Source organism: Lontra canadensis, unplaced genomic scaffold, assembly GCF_010015895.1.
Source record: "Lontra canadensis isolate GAN:19392208 unplaced genomic scaffold, GSC_riverotter_1.0 scaffold41, whole genome shotgun sequence".
NCBI lineage: Eukaryota > Metazoa > Chordata > Mammalia > Carnivora > Mustelidae > Lontra > Lontra canadensis.
The window spans coordinates 17,534,070-17,549,836 of NW_022631035.1; the positions used below are offsets into that span (position 1 = coordinate 17,534,070).

General features: G+C 53.4%; 1 protein-coding gene across 5 annotated transcripts; it reads right to left on the reverse strand.

Annotated features, from left to right (window-relative positions):
* Window positions 1-8,256: 8,256 nt before the first annotated feature.
* HEXIM2 (HEXIM P-TEFb complex subunit 2) lies at window positions 8,257-13,347 on the reverse strand. Of its 5 annotated transcripts, XR_004384195.1 has the most exons (4): window positions 12,305-12,529; window positions 12,078-12,214; window positions 11,470-11,583; window positions 8,961-9,069 (listed from the first exon to the last, which is right to left on the reverse strand). XR_004384195.1 is itself a non-coding variant. In XM_032870999.1 (2 exons), the coding sequence occupies exons 1-2, from the start codon at window positions 9,806-9,808 to the stop codon at window positions 8,275-8,277; spliced, it is 798 nt and encodes a 265-aa protein (XP_032726890.1). In that variant the 5' UTR covers window positions 9,809-10,677; the 3' UTR covers window positions 8,257-8,274. The 5 variants fall into 5 exon arrangements, 1 of the variants encoding a protein (XP_032726890.1); XR_004384196.1 differs by lacking the exons at window positions 12,078-12,214; window positions 12,305-12,529 and adding an exon at window positions 13,089-13,347; XR_004384193.1 differs by lacking the exon at window positions 12,078-12,214 and having other exon boundaries at window positions 12,305-12,498.
* Window positions 13,348-15,767: the final 2,420 nt, after the last annotated feature.

Consider the following 15,767-nt stretch of genomic DNA (forward strand, 5'->3'; position numbering starts at 1 on the left):
AGCATGTTTTCTGCTCTTACCTCATAAGCCCTGGCACATCCATGGAGGCCAGGAGTCTCGGGAGAGATTGATGGAAATACATCCTTCCTCTTCCCCCCCCACCCCCCGCCAAGATGTAGTTATTTATTTGACAGAGAGAAAACACATATGGGTGGGACAAAGAGAGGAAGAAAATCTCCAGCAGACTTCATGCCGAGCATGGAGCCGAGGCAGGGCTTCATCTCATGACCTTGACCTTGAGATCACGACCCTGAGATCACGACCTGAGCCAAAACCAAGAGCTGGAGGTTTAACAGACTGTGCTACCCAGGCGCCCTCATACCTCTTTCCTCTTTAATCCAAACTCTGCCCACCCCATGTCTTCCAGGGCTCCCCAAACATCCTGCCTCCTTGTCTGGCATCTGCAAACTGGAGGTCATGACACCTAGGAGTCCTCCTGGGGATGTGGGCAAGTGAGAGGTACCCCACACATGGGATATGTGGCCACAGACAGCAGGGCATAGAGAATGTTTGGAGTTCTTTAGAACTGTGGTTCTCAGCCCTGACTGCACAGGAGAATCCCCCGTTAAAAACCTTGATGCCTGGACAGCATCACCAGACCAATTATATCAGAATTCCCCGGGGAGGGCAGCACCCAGACATTGGAGCTTTAAAATGTTTTTCCAGGTGATTCCGATGGGCAGTGAAGTTGAAGAGAAATACTTTGTTGGACAAAGGAGCGGGGCAAGGAGAGGGAAGCTGTACTCCAGCTGGATGGAAAGCAGCAGGGAATCGATCATCTCAAAAGGCTTCTAGAAAAGAAGAATGGTGGTTGCCAGGGGCTGAGGGCGGGTGGGATAGGGAGTTATTGTTGAGTGGATACAGAGTCTCAGTTTGGGCAGATGAAAAGAAAAAAGTTCTGGAAACGGATGGTGGTGATGGATGCGGAACAACGTGAGTGTACTTAATGCCACTGAACTACACCCTTACAAACAGTTACAGAATGCAAGAGACAGAGTTGCAGATTTAGAAAGGAAACCCAGCCTCAAGATTGATGTGGAATTAGATGTCTAAAAATCTCTTGAAGATACCTACATCTATGTCGATATCTGCTTATCTATCTGTATCTTTGTAGATAGATAGATGATAGGTAAATAGATAAGAGACCCGCTTTGGGGGGTAAAAAAGATGTGCTTTGGTGAGGGGATCTGGACAAGCTGCTTTTTTTTTTTTTTTTAAGATTTTATTTATTTATTTGACAGAATGAGAGAGATCACAAGTAGGCACAGAGGCAGGCAGAGAGAGAGAGGAGGAAGCAGGCTCCCCACTGAGCAGAGAGCCTGATGCGGGGCTTGATCCCAGGACCCTGAAGGCAGAGGCTTAACCACTTAGCCACCCAAGCGCCCCACATGATAATTTTTTAAAGTGTGGTTAGTTTTGTCACTAAATGAGATGGAGGGGCACATGGGTGGCTCAGTGGGTCCAAAGTCGGACCCCTGATTTTGGATCAGGTCTCGTAATCTCAGGGTCCTGCATGGAGCCTGAACTGGGCTCCCAGCTTAGCAGGGAGTCAACTCGGGATTCTCTCTCTCCTTCTCCTGCTGTCCCTCCCCTCCCAGGGCCCGCACATGCACGCATGCTCATGCGCTCTCTCTCTCTCTCTCTCTCTCTCTAACAAATAGATAAATCTTGTAAGAAAATGAGTTAGAGGGGCACCTGTGTGGCTCAGTGGGTTAAAGCCTCTGCCTTTGGCTCGGGTCTTGATCCCAGGGTCCTGGGATTGAGCCCCTCATCGTGCTCTCTGCTCAGCAGAGAGTCTGCTTCCCTTCCTCTCTCTCTGCCTGCCTCTCTGCCTACTTGTGATCTCTGTCTGTCAAATAAATAAATAAAATCTTAAAAAAAAAAAGAGAAAATAAGTTGGAGAACTAGTAGAATGGAAAACTCACAAACGGACATGTGAAAGTAGTTTATGATAAATGTGGCATTTCAAATGGTGGTGAAAAAAATTTTTCGAGGGCGTTAGGACCACACACTTGTGTAGACATTTGTGTGGGAAGGGGCAAGGCCCCCAGCACCTGGAGCCTTAGGGGAGCGGGGAGGAGAGGCAGCTGAGGAGTGCTGCCCAGGGAGGTCAGGAAGCTAGAGTTGCTCAGGGGGGATTGCAAGTGGGATGAGTCCCAGGAGACATCCCGGGAGATGCCTGTGGCTACAGATACAGCTGATGGGAATTACAAGAGAGGACAGTTGGGCTAGGGGCCCAGAGGAAAAGGATCTTCCTTTTCAAAGGCCCAAGGGGAAACAACTGAGGCTGGGATTGAGAAGCAAAGGAAGGGGGGCATCTAGGCAGGACAGTGGGGCCTGAAGACCCAGTGGGAAGAGAGGGAGCAGGCCAGACCAGCAGCCACAGGGCTTGGTTTCAGGCACAAAGGTGCGGACCTGTGACCAGATCCTCACGCTGTGGTACAGGAGTCTGAGCGGCTGATGGGGTGTGTGTGGACAGAAGGTGAGCCCAAGGGATGGGGGAGGAAGGCGGAAGGGGTAAAAGCCAGGGGAATTATGGGCCCATGGAGACCCCTTTCCCTTCCTTTCCTCTGGAATGACAGGCTGTGGCAGAGGCTGGCTCTGGATGCCCCACGTGGCTCATAATGTGTCCCTCACGACTTAGTCTTTCTCGAACCTTCCTCTCAGAGCCCCTGCAGTAAGGACAAAGCAGGGCAGGGCACCCATGCCAGTCATCATGAGGGCTGATCTGGGCAGCCCATCTTGGATGGGGTCCAGAGAGGATCTCTGGGGCAGGTGGGTTCTGGAATGTCCGCACCCACAGGCAGCCAGGACACTGCGGCCAACTGGGAACCAGCTGCTCGCCCTGTCCCACCGCCAGGCAAGGCCTGTGCAGTCCACTCCCTTCCCTGGGTCCACAAAGGCCTTTCTGTTTTGGGTCAGCCGTGGAGACATGAGTGAACTGAGTTCCAGGTGAAGGCAGCAATGGCATCTTATCTTGGGGAGAGGAAAGCCATGCTTCCCACTCCCACCTGCCCTCAAGGGCTCAAGGTCCAGGCGGCCCCCTCTTAGCCCCCCACAAAAGCTGTCATGGTAGGCAAGCCAGAAGAGAAGGCAAGATGGAAATGATCTCTAAAAGATAAGGGAAGGGGGTGGCCAGAGGAACTCCCAAGAACCATCTTGGAATGGAGCTATTCCCTTCTTGATTACACAATACCCTGCAAGTAGTAAACGTTTATGGCCACTTCCATCTGAGAGCGTTCCCACACTACTGGCACTTTGCTAAACCTTAACTTGCTTTATCTTTCAGGAAGACAGGAGAACACAGCAGTCAATGGCTCGAACACGGTCAGGCAGGACTGGCTGTGAGCTTCTCAAGCTCTCCGAGCCAAAGAGGCCTCGTCTCATGCATCTGACCCCAAACCCCCCAGTATGAATCACACTGTGCCCCAGACCCACCGGCTCTGCCTGGATCCAGCAGGGAGGAGCCAAGAGGATCAAGGAGGTGTTCTGTTTTTCAGGCCAGGCTGCTACTCCCAGACACAAGCCCGCTGGCCATGGAGAGGCCCTGGAGGGCCAGGATCCTTGACTGGCCTGAAGCATTCCACCCACCCATCCCCACTATGCCCTTGAACAAAGGAAAGGAAGCCCCTGAGTTAAAAGCAGAACTGGGATGGATCACAGGTCTGAGCCTCCCGGTACAGTGCTCCCTCTAAAACATGCCCTCAGGTCCTCTCAGGTCATTTCAAATCCAAGCCCCAGGAGACCAGTCTTTCCCTCTTGGCTTTACCACCAGCATATCCAGAATAAGTAAATCCATAGAAAGAGAAGGCAGATTGGTGGTGCCCAGGCTAGAGAAATGTGGGAGCAGGGAGTAACTAACCGCTTCATGGGGGACAGGGGTTTCCTTTTAGGGTGATAAAGTCGGAACTAGACAGAGGCAGCAGGTGCACACGTTGTGAACGCACTAAATGCCACTGAATCGTTCACTTTAAAACGGTTAGTTTTCTATTATGTGAATTTTACCTCGATTACAAATGAAGATACCCAGGGGCCCCTGGGTGGCTCAGCTGGTTAAACATCTGCCATCAGCTCAGGTCACGATCCCAGGGTCCTGGGATGGAGGCCAGCATCGGGCTCCCTGCTCAACGGGGAGTCTGTTTCTCCCTCACACTCTCCTGCTGTGCTCCCTCTCTCTCTCAAATAAATAAATAAGATCTTTGAAAAAATAAAATAAAAAGAAATAAGGGAATCTGGAGCTAAGAGATTAAAGCAGGAAGAGAACAAGTGCCAAGGGGGGCAGGGAGGTGAAGAAGGGCTGAGGTATAGGGGGGGCATTGCAGGAACAGGGTGGCTTGAGGTGGGACAACAGTAAGAGGGAAGGTGGTCTAGACGGTGCAGCCAGTTGAAGCAGCAGAGCCTTGGACTTGGGAAGCCAACTGCCTGTAGGGGAAAGGGAAGAACCAGGGAGGGAGGCGGACAGGCACGAACAGACCTCAAGCTCTTTGCTTCCTCTGAGTGTGGACTGCAAGCTCCAGGGTGGGTGTGGGCAGGGACCTCATCTCTTTGGCTGTTTCTAATTTTCAGAGCAGTTTCGTCACAGGTAGATGGTTCTTTTAAAAATGCTGGTGCCAAGGGAATGATATCAAACACATTAAGCACCAGGAAGATTATCTGCCGCCCACGCCAGAGAAGTGGGGATGGCACTGGGCTGAGTGTGTGTGTCACTCAGGGCGGCAGGGGTCTGCCCGACTTCCCAGGGCCCAGAGGGCCCGCCCAGAGTCCCAAGGGGGCAGCACCCACCCGGGGCCTGAAGTGGGGGAAAGGATTGGGTGAGCACCATGGGCTCCTTTGTCAGACCCAGGAAGGATAGTGGGGGCAGCTACAGGAAGTGGGGGGGGGGTAAGGAGTTCCCTCCGGAATCTCTCCCCCCACTTCCCTCCCCTGCGCTTGCACAGCTCCTGCACATGCTCAGTGTGCCCACGAATTGGGTTGGCTGGGGGAGGGCATCGGCTGGCACCCCCACTTAAAGGGCCAGTGCCATCCTTGCTTACACCCAGCAGGAGTGGTGGGAACTGGCCCCCTCTTCCCTCATCCTGATCACTTCACCTCAGACCCCCTTCTTCACTTCCTGCAGACGCCTCCTGCCCCCTCTCTGGACACAGGAGTTTCCACCTGAGCTGGAAGGAGTCCTGATGGGGAAGAGAGGAGGAGGTGGGCGAGGGTACGCAGGGGTAGTGGGAAGCTTCGCTCCCGTGGAATGTATCTGCCTCTGTGGTCTTCCCTCTCCTGGCCCAGGTGACCAAGGAGATCCTGGAAAGCAAATGGGCATGAAGGAGGCAGACACTAAACATTTGTTCTAAAAGGCCTGGAGAGGGAATGGGAATGTGTCTAAGCCCCAATTTCCCCAGCTGAGGAGGTGTGTCTATTGTGGCAGAGGTGGGGTGGGGTGGGGGTTGCTGTAAAGTTGGAGCTTCTGTCACTGCTGTGGGGTAGAAAGAAGCCCAGGCCTCAGGACCAAGCAGGCGGAGAGGGGAAAAGGTGAGAGAAGCAAGGTGAGGTGGGGCCCACACTTGGCCACCACCTGTGGCAGAGCCACCCCCCAACCCCAGTGCTGCTCAGCCCTGGGGCTCCTGGGCACTGAGGTCAGGGATCCAGATCCGGGGAGGAGGGGACACTGAGTCTCCTTCACCGACCCCTCTCAGTAAAGACACTTTCCTTGCTCACACTCTTCTTTTCTTGACCCAGCCTTTGGTAATATTAACCTAGGTTGAGAGAGAGAGAGAGAGTGTGTGACTGTCTCTCTCTCTCTCTATTTCTCTCTCTCGGGGGTGGGGCTTTCCCATCTCCAGGCTCCTCAGCTTCTGAGCCAAGAAGGGCGGATCTTCTCACCTGTCCCCGCCCAGCAGCTCTGGCCTACTCAGGGACGCGCAGGCCCAAGCCGCCTCCAGGACACACCCCCAGCACTTCTCCCTCCCGTCACACCCCTCCCCCAACCCTCCTGCAGCCCCCTCTGCAATCTCCTCACCCCTCCTAATCACGGCACACCACCGGGTAAACAACCTTGTCCAACCAGGCAACCTCTGCCTCTGGGCTCCCAGGCTCCTTGCTGAGGAATGTGGCAGCTGGGAGGCTGCCTGGGGCTGCCAGTGCCTTGCAGGGTGGGGGTGGGCGGGGTGGGGGGGGTGTCGGCCTTCGGATCCCCAGCTGGCACTCCAAGGAGGATGGCAGGCTAGGAATTCAGAAAGCCTCTCCCACCTGCTCTGCGCCTTGGATTTCCCATCTGCAAAGTGGGGACAGTCATTCCTCTGGTCTTTCCTGAGCTGCTTGGGGATCAAAGAGAAGGGGGCTAAAATCTGTGGCAGAACCCCACCCCCACCCCACCCCACCCCCACCAGGGACAGGAGAGTCTGCTCTTTTCTTGAAAAACTGTCCCTTCCTAGAATCAGTTCTCGCCTCGCTTCCCTTGCTGAAGGCGCTGGCAAGGCCTGGGTGTGGCAGGGCAGAAATGAAAGTTGTCCAGACAACACAGGGTTCGTCAACATTTCCATCCCAGCAGCTCAGAGGCCTGAGCCCTTCTCTTGCCCAGTGTGGCCTGTCAAGATGAGCCTTCTGGAATGGAAGCTAGGTTGGACTGGCCAGGTCTCCGCCCCTCCCCGCGCACGGGGTGTGTGGCCGAGGGACACAGGCTCATGGATGAGTTGGCTAACTTCCCTCTCCACCACCCCTGCCTGAACTTGACAACCAATATGGAGGCAGGCACAGTGATGAAGTGACACCGGTGTCTGGGGAAGGGTGGTCTTCGGGGCGGCAGGGGAGTGGTGGTGGTGCTGGATGAGCTCATTTCAGAGCCCAGTACTACCTGGCGCGTGGCTGGGACCTGCATTGTCCCAGCTAACTCAGCTGTCGATATCGCAGACAGGTGAGGGGCTCACCTCAGAGGGAACGAGGGAAGGAGGGAAGGGACCACACAGGTGACTAGGCTAAGAGAAGCAGGAGGCACAGAGCGGAAGTGAGCAGTGGGAAAGCCAGGCCACCAGCTCTGCTAAGAATTGATTTACGCCCTCACCCCAGCCCACCCAGGGCTTTTTTTCCATTAGGAGAAAACCTCCCTTGGGGGACCTGGGTGGCTCAGCCGGCTAAGGGTCCCACTCTTGATTTCGGCTCAGGTCACGGTCTCAGGGTCGTGGGAGCCAACCCTGCATCCAGATCCCCATTCAGAGCGGAGTGTACTTAGTCCTCTCTCTCTGCCCCTCCTACTTATGCATGCGTGTGCATTCTCTCTCTCAAATCAATAAAACATTTTTTTAAAGATTTTATTTATTTATTTGACAGACAGAGATCACAAGTAGGCAGAGAAGCAGGCAGAGAGAGAGGGAAGCAGGCTCCCTGCTGATCAGAGAGCCCGATACGGGGCTCGATCCCAGGACCCTGGTACCATGACCTGAGCTGAAGGCAGAGGGTTAACCCACTGAGCCACCAGGTGCCCCTCAAATCAATAAAATCTTAAAAAAAAAAGAAAAGTAGAAAACGTCCCTTGAGGGCATACTTGTAAGTGCCCTTCCAGGAGGTAAGTGGGGCAAAACTGATGATTAACATCCTGCCCAGCCACTGGCTTCGAGGTATGGGGCCAGGGGGTTGCCAAGGACAAGGAGACACAAGCCATCCAGCTTGGCCCTCCACGCTATGGGGAGGACAGGGAGCCTGGGAACAAAGCCTGACCGAAGCCCTCCTAAGTCCCAGCCCTCTCCCCTCCAGGGACACCCGCAGCTCCTCACAGCAATCTGGCATCTTAAGTCAAGTTCTGGCCCAACCGGGTGGTTCCTGAGCACCCCCTCCCCTTGACTCATCCTCTGTAATACCTTCAGAACAGCCTGATTGTTCCCGGACACACGGAGCAGAATTCAGGCATCCTAGAGGTCTCGGTGGTTCCCCAGGACAGAGGTGTGCTGGCCTCTCAGGCTTGAGGAAAGGCAGGGATTGGGACCACAGGCCCAAACCTCTCTGGGACACAGTATGCTCTGATTCTCAGAGCAGCCCCAGTGAAATCAATCCTAGCCACTTCCATTTGGGATCGTGAAAATCCTTTAATTTCTTTGTGAAAAATAAGACATCAAAGACCAAATTACAGAAATGACCAGGTGGAAGGCTGAACCTACTTTCGCTGTTCTCAGGGGCCACAGAGGGGCCGGAAGTGGTTTTCATCTGTCACCTGCCTCCTGGAGCCCCAGCTGGCCCCAGCGTGCATTGAAACGGGACCTGATCCTGGCGGGGTGGTGGGGGGGGGGTTCCCCCCTAGGTGCCTGGCTCCCCACCGCGGCCGCCGCCCTCTCGGTTCCACCTGGCGTTCTCCTGCCGCAGCCGCTGGTTCTCTGTCCGGAGCCTCTGGACCTCGGCAGCCAGCTCCTCCACCTGGCGGCAAGGCTGCCGCCTGGCGCACCCCTGCAGCTGCTGCAGCCTCCGGGTCTCCTCCTCGGCCTGAGACAGCCGCCTCTCCAGATCGAGGTAGTCTCGAACCAGCTCCTGCTTGCTGCGGCCCTGCAGGCTCTCCGTGTGGTAGCGCTCATAGGCCTCGGAGAAATCCCTCTGCTGGAACTCGCCGTGAGCGCGGCCCCGGCCGTCGTCCTCGCCGGCCTCGCTCTCCCCGCTGGAGCCTGGGTGGGAGGCCCCGTGGGGCACCTCGAGGTTGGGCTCCTCAGGGTCGCGGTCGTTCATCAGAAACTGGGTGGTGTTGTAGGGCGCCACGGGCTGGCCTTTGGCAAACATCTCCTCGCGCACCCGCGAGGCCCTCTGGCTCTGCCTCTCATCCCGCTGCTGCTTCTCGGCCCAGCTCAGCTCCAGGTAGGGCCGCCAGTGGCGTTTGCGCTTGGAAGGCCTCCGGCGGTGCTTCTTCCGGCCCAGCACGGCTTCCACCGAGCTGCCCCCGGGGCTCTGGGTCCGGGAGCCCCTGCTGATCCAGCCCAGGCCACTGCCAGCCCCGCTCGGATCTTCCTCCTCTGAGTGGCTCTCTATCCGGGGTGTCAGGGGCAGGGCAGTACCAGGGTCATGAGGCTCAGGGGGTGTTGGGGGGCTCCCAGGAGCACCAGGGGTCTAAACAGGACAAGGAAGAGCGAATCACAGACAACACGTCCCTGGCGCCAGAAGCCTTCTGCAACCACCCGGCCTGAAACTGACCTTCCCGCAGTTGAAGTGGGGTCCCTCTCTAGCCTCTTGCCCTCTGCAACTCTGTTGGTTTATGGGCTCCTGTCTGCCCCCCACCCCTCACCCAACCCTCCTTAAGGGAACTCATGAAAAGAGCGGGCCTTCTGCCTGTGTGGCTCACTCCGGAATGGCAGTGCCTCCAACAGTGGCCATCCCTGGCCTCACAGAGGAGGCTTAACATAAATAGGGTGGGGATGAAGACAGAGAAGGAGACAGGATGGGCAGTGTGGCTCCTGCTGCATTTGCTTGATGAGCCCTCTTTCTAGAAAGACTGTCTTTCCAACGGACCTGGTTTTGTGGGTAAGCAACCTCAGGGCCCCTCACCCCCATTCTGCTTGGAAAGGCCCTGTGCTTTGCTTTATGCTCTGCTTTAAGTTCTTGTCTTGAACTTCTTAACAGTTTTTGAGTAAAGAACGCTTTACACTGAGCCCTACAAATTACGCTGCCGATCTTGCTTCTAGCTATGTGCATGGCTGACTCCTCAGTGCTTGGTGCCAATGTCACCTCTTCAGAGGGCCACACCCCCCCCAACCACCCCATCTAAAGATCCCACCTCCCCTTCCCAGGGACACTGCCGTGTGACCCAGTTAACATCCCACATAGCATCTACCACAATACCATTTACCATCTGTCTTCTTCCTACAAGAATGTGTCTTGTCTGTCCAGTCCACCACTGTGTCCCTTTGCGTGGCCCAAGGTGAGAGCTTGATGAACAGGTTAAAGGACATAAAGCCCATAAGAGAGGGAGATTCAAAAGACACCGGACAGAAAAAAAAAAAAAAAGACACTGGGACACGAGACACTCATTTCTGTTGGTCTAGGGTCAAGAAGATGGAATGTATTTTTTCCAAGCAGAAGCTGGTATCAGTTCTTGAAATAAGCAGCAGGAAAGAGGCCCTCGATAGGGAGAGGAAGGGTGAACCTCCAGTCTGCAGCAGAGAGCATTCTAGAACTTATCTAGGAGGTGGAAAGGATTCTGTCAAGACAGTGTGTGTGCAAAGCATCTGTTTATCTCTGTCGTGGTAAGTAAGGGTGGGAGCACTCGGGGTGGGGGATGGGGAATGAATTGCTCTCTGTCTGTGGTTTGGGAATTCTAATAATAACCGCTACCATTGGCATGTTGCTTTACGATGCACACCACGGGTCAGACACACCCCAGCACAGGTCCAGACACTGGGGGGGGGAGGTGCAGCCCTGTAGGAGCTGGAGGGGTGTTGTGTGTTTGGGAGGCCCTGAGGTTCTCGTCTTCATCTGGGACGGGGTATGTCAGAGTGCGTACGGCGTAGGCGTGTATGTTGTCTGTGTTGTACTGTTACTTTACCTGCAGGGAGATCGTCAATCGGGAACAGTCCTTGTCTCCACCAGTGTCTTGAACCAAGTGAGACAGAGCTTTTGGCCCACACCAGAAGGGGCAAGGCCCCTGGCAGTGCCAAGACAAGGTGGCTTGTGTGCGCACAATCATTCACCAACACCCAGCCCTCAGCACGTGTCACCTAATGATCCTTCCTCTCACCCCCCCCACCTCAGCCCCAAGTGCCGCCTCCCTCCTGAAGGCTTGTCCCTTCACCGCCATTCCCACTACTGCAGATAAGCTATGTGATCTGGGTGAGTCACCTGCCCTCTCTGAACATCTAACCCCAACATGTCATGAACTCCAAGTTAAACAACTCCAGAAAACACTGGAAGGGGCTACATAAGGTGGGTTAGAGGAGCTGAGTCCCCTCCTCACATACAGGGACTTGTAAACTCTGAGAGAATAGGCAGCGTGGGGAGCAGCAAGAGAGAGCATGGGCAGAGAAGGTCTGGGTTGCTGTTGCCAGCTCAGAGGGTGACCATTCCCAATACGACCGGTCTCTCCCTGTCTCCTGGATGCTCTGTGAACCCCAAGCCCCACCCTAAATTATGAACCAACCACTCAAACTCTTTTCCCTGCGTCAGACTTGGTTCTCAGCCTTGACAAAATACAAGGCAGGGTTCCGGTGTCAGAAGGCCCCAAGTTTAAACCGTGGATCTTTTGTTCGTTGACTGCATGAATCTAGAAAAAGGTATTTCAGCTCTGTTAACCTTAGCTTCTTTGAAATGGATACAGTAATTCCTATCTTGAAGGGCTCCTAGGATTTCATGAGACGGCACAGATTTGGCATCCTGGCATACTGCCAACACACAGTAGGAACTCAGTTAGAAATACTGGTTTTCCAGATCAGCCAACACACCTGAGACAAACGACCAGAATCCCAGTGGGCAGGATCCACGTCGGGGCACTCAGGCGGTTGGGAAGGTGGGGCTTACCTTGGCCTCCTCCAGGGTGGCTGTTGACTCTGTGTTACAGTTGGTCTGGCTTGGAGTTGACAACTTCTTCTGCTCCCAATCTTTCAGCAGATGCTTCTAACTAATGACACCAGCCTTAAATAACAGAAAGCTAAGTCTTAAAGGAGAATTTTCAGGAAGGCTGGCTGCTCAGGAATTTTTCACCAAGGCAGAAGTGGCCATTTTGTAGCACCGGACCCACACAACTTCATTATAAAATGCAGGCCCTCAGGCCTCCACTCCCGGGGTTTTCACACCTCTAGGCAGCAAGGGGCCATCCTCCCAGTCCTTTCCCTCAGGCCCCAGGCCAGGGCTTACATCCTAGGCTGTTCTTCCGAAAGTCACTGAGACCCAGGCTGGCAGCTAGGATGCTAGTCCTGAGCTTTGCTCCCCCAGCAACCAAAGGGGTAAAGGGAGGCAAAGATACAGGAATGACCTGCATTGACTGGTAGTGGAGTGTGGTCAGTGGCTGGAACAAGAAAATATGTAGCAGGCTTTACAAGGGGTTCTTTCCTCACTGCCTCCAGAGGTTGCAATCCTGACGGCACCCCGCCCCACCTCCCTTAGGCTGGGGCTCCCCAAGTCAGCACCTCGAGAAACACAGACGTGGTCTGGGCCGGGCCGGGGGCTGAAGCCTTATCATCTCCTGGGCCTGGCCTGCCTCCCCCTCCTTCCTCTCAGGACGGGAAATAGAGGAAAGGGGAAGAAGTCTTCACACTACATGCGGCTGGAAGGGAAGCCCAACTGGAATAAGGATGGATTCCTTGGAAGAGGGGAAGTGGTCCGAGAAAGGAGATTTTGCAAAGGCGGAACTGACCTATTTGCTGTCAAGGACTATGCACACGACTATATCTGTGTGTCTTTCTGTGCGACCGACGGCCTGTCGGTGCAGCTCCCAATGCCTCAGCCCTACTTCTTGCTGCAGTTGCAGCTGCTCTGGTCAAGCCGCTCGGGGAAGAAGGGGGGCAGGGGGAGGAGACAGCCTGGCAGCGCGGCGCCTGCTGGGGATTGTAGTTCTTCTAGTTTGGGAAGCCGGATGAAGAGCCTGTCTCGACCTCAGTCAGACCGAGAACTACAAAACCCATCTGCTTTTGCGCGAGCAGCGTCCCGCGCTCACCGATGCCTTCTTTGATTGGTCAAGCCGCCTGCCAATATTTTCACTTTCGTCAACGATTAGCTGTGCGGAAGCACAACAAAACCCGCCTTCCGAGATCAATTAAAGAGTTCATTGATGGCGTTAATCTTTACGGGACAGAAAATAGATCCGGCTGAGAGGGGCGGGGCTGTGGGTGCGGATGGATCCTCGTCCTAGAGGAAGGCGACGAGAAGGATCGGTGGCCGCCGCCGCCATTTTGGGCTGGGAGGAGGCAGCGGAGGGACTCGCTGCGCAGTGAGAGCACCCCATGGGGGGTGGTCCGGGCGCGGGGAGAGGCCGGGCCAAGTGCGCTGCCTGAAGTGGTGGCGCCGGGAGACGGCGGGGAGTGGGACCGGGGGCCGGGGGGGGTGAAGGTTGGAGTCTTCCCGGCCGGGCCCTGTCCTCAAACCGTCCCGGCAGCCCCGCAGCCTCGCCTCGCACAGTCGGCGGGGTTTTGGGCAATTACCGCGTGTTCCCCGAGACCCCAGTTGGGGAGAGACCAGGTGAAACGACTCCCCTCTGCTCTTTCCACGGGGGGCGCAGATCCTGAGGCCGAGCTTTGCCAACTTCTTTCCCCACCCCCATGCGGCCTGGGTATGGCGGCGGGGCCCAGCGTTGCGGGGCCTCTGCTTCGACGGGCGAGGTGGGGGCGACGCCAGATTCCAAAGAGTGGCGCCGCGGGGGAGGGCGGAGGGCCCAGCTCTGGCCCCGCGTCCTTCTGGCGTGGCAAACAGCAGGAGGCCCCGAGGGCAGAGAGCCGGGTGCGCCCCCCCGCCCCAGTCTTCCCGTGTACACCAAGGCCGTCCCGAGGCCCGGGCTTCGAGAAGGAACAGCCTCCTTCCTACAGTAGCAACCACTAATTTCCCCCTGGAACTAGGTAGATAAGAGGCTCGTGGAAACCTTTAGAAGCCCAATGCTTGGAAATCTCTTGAGGGCTCTTGCTCTCAAGATTCTTTCCAGCCCCGATTCTCCGAACGACCTGACCTGGCACGTCCCCAGCCCGTTTGGGAAACTCCAAAAATGTGCTGTTGCACTTCTCTTAAAAGTTTACACCAAAGAGGGGTTGAGTTTTTGCCCTTTACAGGGTTGGGGGGGGGGACACAAAATAACCGAGGGGTCGTGGCTCTGGGAATAAAAATGGAGTGGCCCATTTCGGATGCTTCAGGAACATCTGTGTGCGTTTTGAAATCTGAGCCATGACTTTTACCAAAACTTTTGGAGAAGTGGCTGCTCTCCTAGAGGAAAAAACGAACTAATTCCAACGTAATCTTTATCAGACTAGAAATTCTTTCCAGTTTAAAGAACTTTTCTCCCACAAACTAAACAAAATGGGGAGACTTGGCCACCGGTGCATTGTTACTAGGGAACCTCTATTTTGAATTTCCAAGTAATTGAAAAATCACTTCTGTGGATCCCAGATGTTAACCAAGATGGAAATTGGCAGTTTTGAGCTACTTCATATTTATAGTGTTTGGGAGGTGAGGGAGACATGCTTTGAAAAAAAAAAAATAAACACTCAACCTTATATTACAGCTGTAGTAGCTTAAGGATTGAAGTTTGATGTGAAATTATTTTCTTGAATTACAGATTAAGCGATCTTGTTTTCTGCTCAAAATCTAACTTCAGAGAGCTTTACATACAGTTCAGGGATATCTTAATTATTTCATTGCTAAAATGTCAGTAAAACTATGCTTAGGTAGACTATGAGAGTGGACTGAGTAGTGAACTTTACCTTTGAGGGTAACTCGTGATGAATCTCTTTGCCTGTCACACATGGTCACATTCCTGAGCCTTTGGCTTTATTAGCAAGAAGCTTGAAAGGTTTTTGAGAAATGAAGCTGCCCTCCTCCTATTAATAATTTTTTTAAAGTTGTAAATGACAATTCCATAGCCTTATCTATAGTCTCCCTCTACTTCAGATGGTCTCAGAAAAAGTCTTGCAACTGGATTGTGAAAATATGGTCACCATTGACTTGATTTCTTAATCCAAAATTTGAACCACAAAATGCAGTACACTTGATTCATACTGTAGGGTTGATTTTTTTGGCTTATGTCATGTTAATTTTACACTTCTTCAGATCAAGAGAAGATGAGTTAGGAGAAGCTGTCATTAGCTTGGTGGGAGTTAAGTTAAATAGTATTAGGAGCTGAAAGGGGTTTTAAAGATTTATCCTTGTGGTTCTTCTGTTTAATGGAGGAGGATCCCAGACTCTTGTGAAGTAATGTAGTTAAACCTTTGGATGCTACTAGGTGAATACCGTGCCAGATGCAGAAATGTGTTACTCATTTATAAAGATGAAAGGTTACTATCTTTAAGGTTGAGCTTCATGCTTTTCCATTCCTTGATAAGGAAAGCTGGGAATAAACCCAAGTTATGAATGCTCCCTTGGTTCTCTCCTGAGCAAAACACAGGCCTGGAAGTTAGGAACTTGCAAGTTCTCTTTCTTTGTGTGCTACCACTGACTTGATTGGCTTGGCCAGGGGCCAAATCCTGAAGATGAGTCCGAACTGGTCATTTTGTTGCTGAGTCTGTTATTTATCTAATGTTCAGCCAGACCTTCAACTTTCTCCTCAGCTATCTCCTTTCAGATGAGTTCCTTTGGGGTTTATGACAAAGTTTGCAGACTTTGCCTTAGTTCCCTGATTTGAAAATAATACCAGTGCTACCCTCCACATAAACACCTTGAGGAGTAACTGCTTTTCAGTAGCTGTATAAACATTTAGTTACCAAAACTTCATTATTGGGGAAGCTAGAACTCCTGCTTCAGAGATTATTTGGGGGGCATTTGAGAGGCCTGCCTTACTGCAAGATGGCTTTGGTTACCCTTGGCAGCCCAAAGGGTGGCCACTCAACTGGACTGAGCAAGCCTCAGTTTCTTAGGGTACCAAGCAGTTGTTGCTACTAAGTCCTGGATGTTTGACCCTGATGGCCAACTCCTGGGGCCTGGGGCCTCTGTGAGAACAGGATTCATTGACTAGTAGGATTGATTCTTTGCAGCAGTCCTCTTCAGGATGAAGATCTTGCTTCTTGATTTGATTTCCATAATTAACCAATTTTTTTATTGTGTTTAGCTCTCACCATCTTTCTCTTTGAATTTTCTTTTAAATTACTCACATTTGCCATTTTGTTAAGAACACTTTTTTT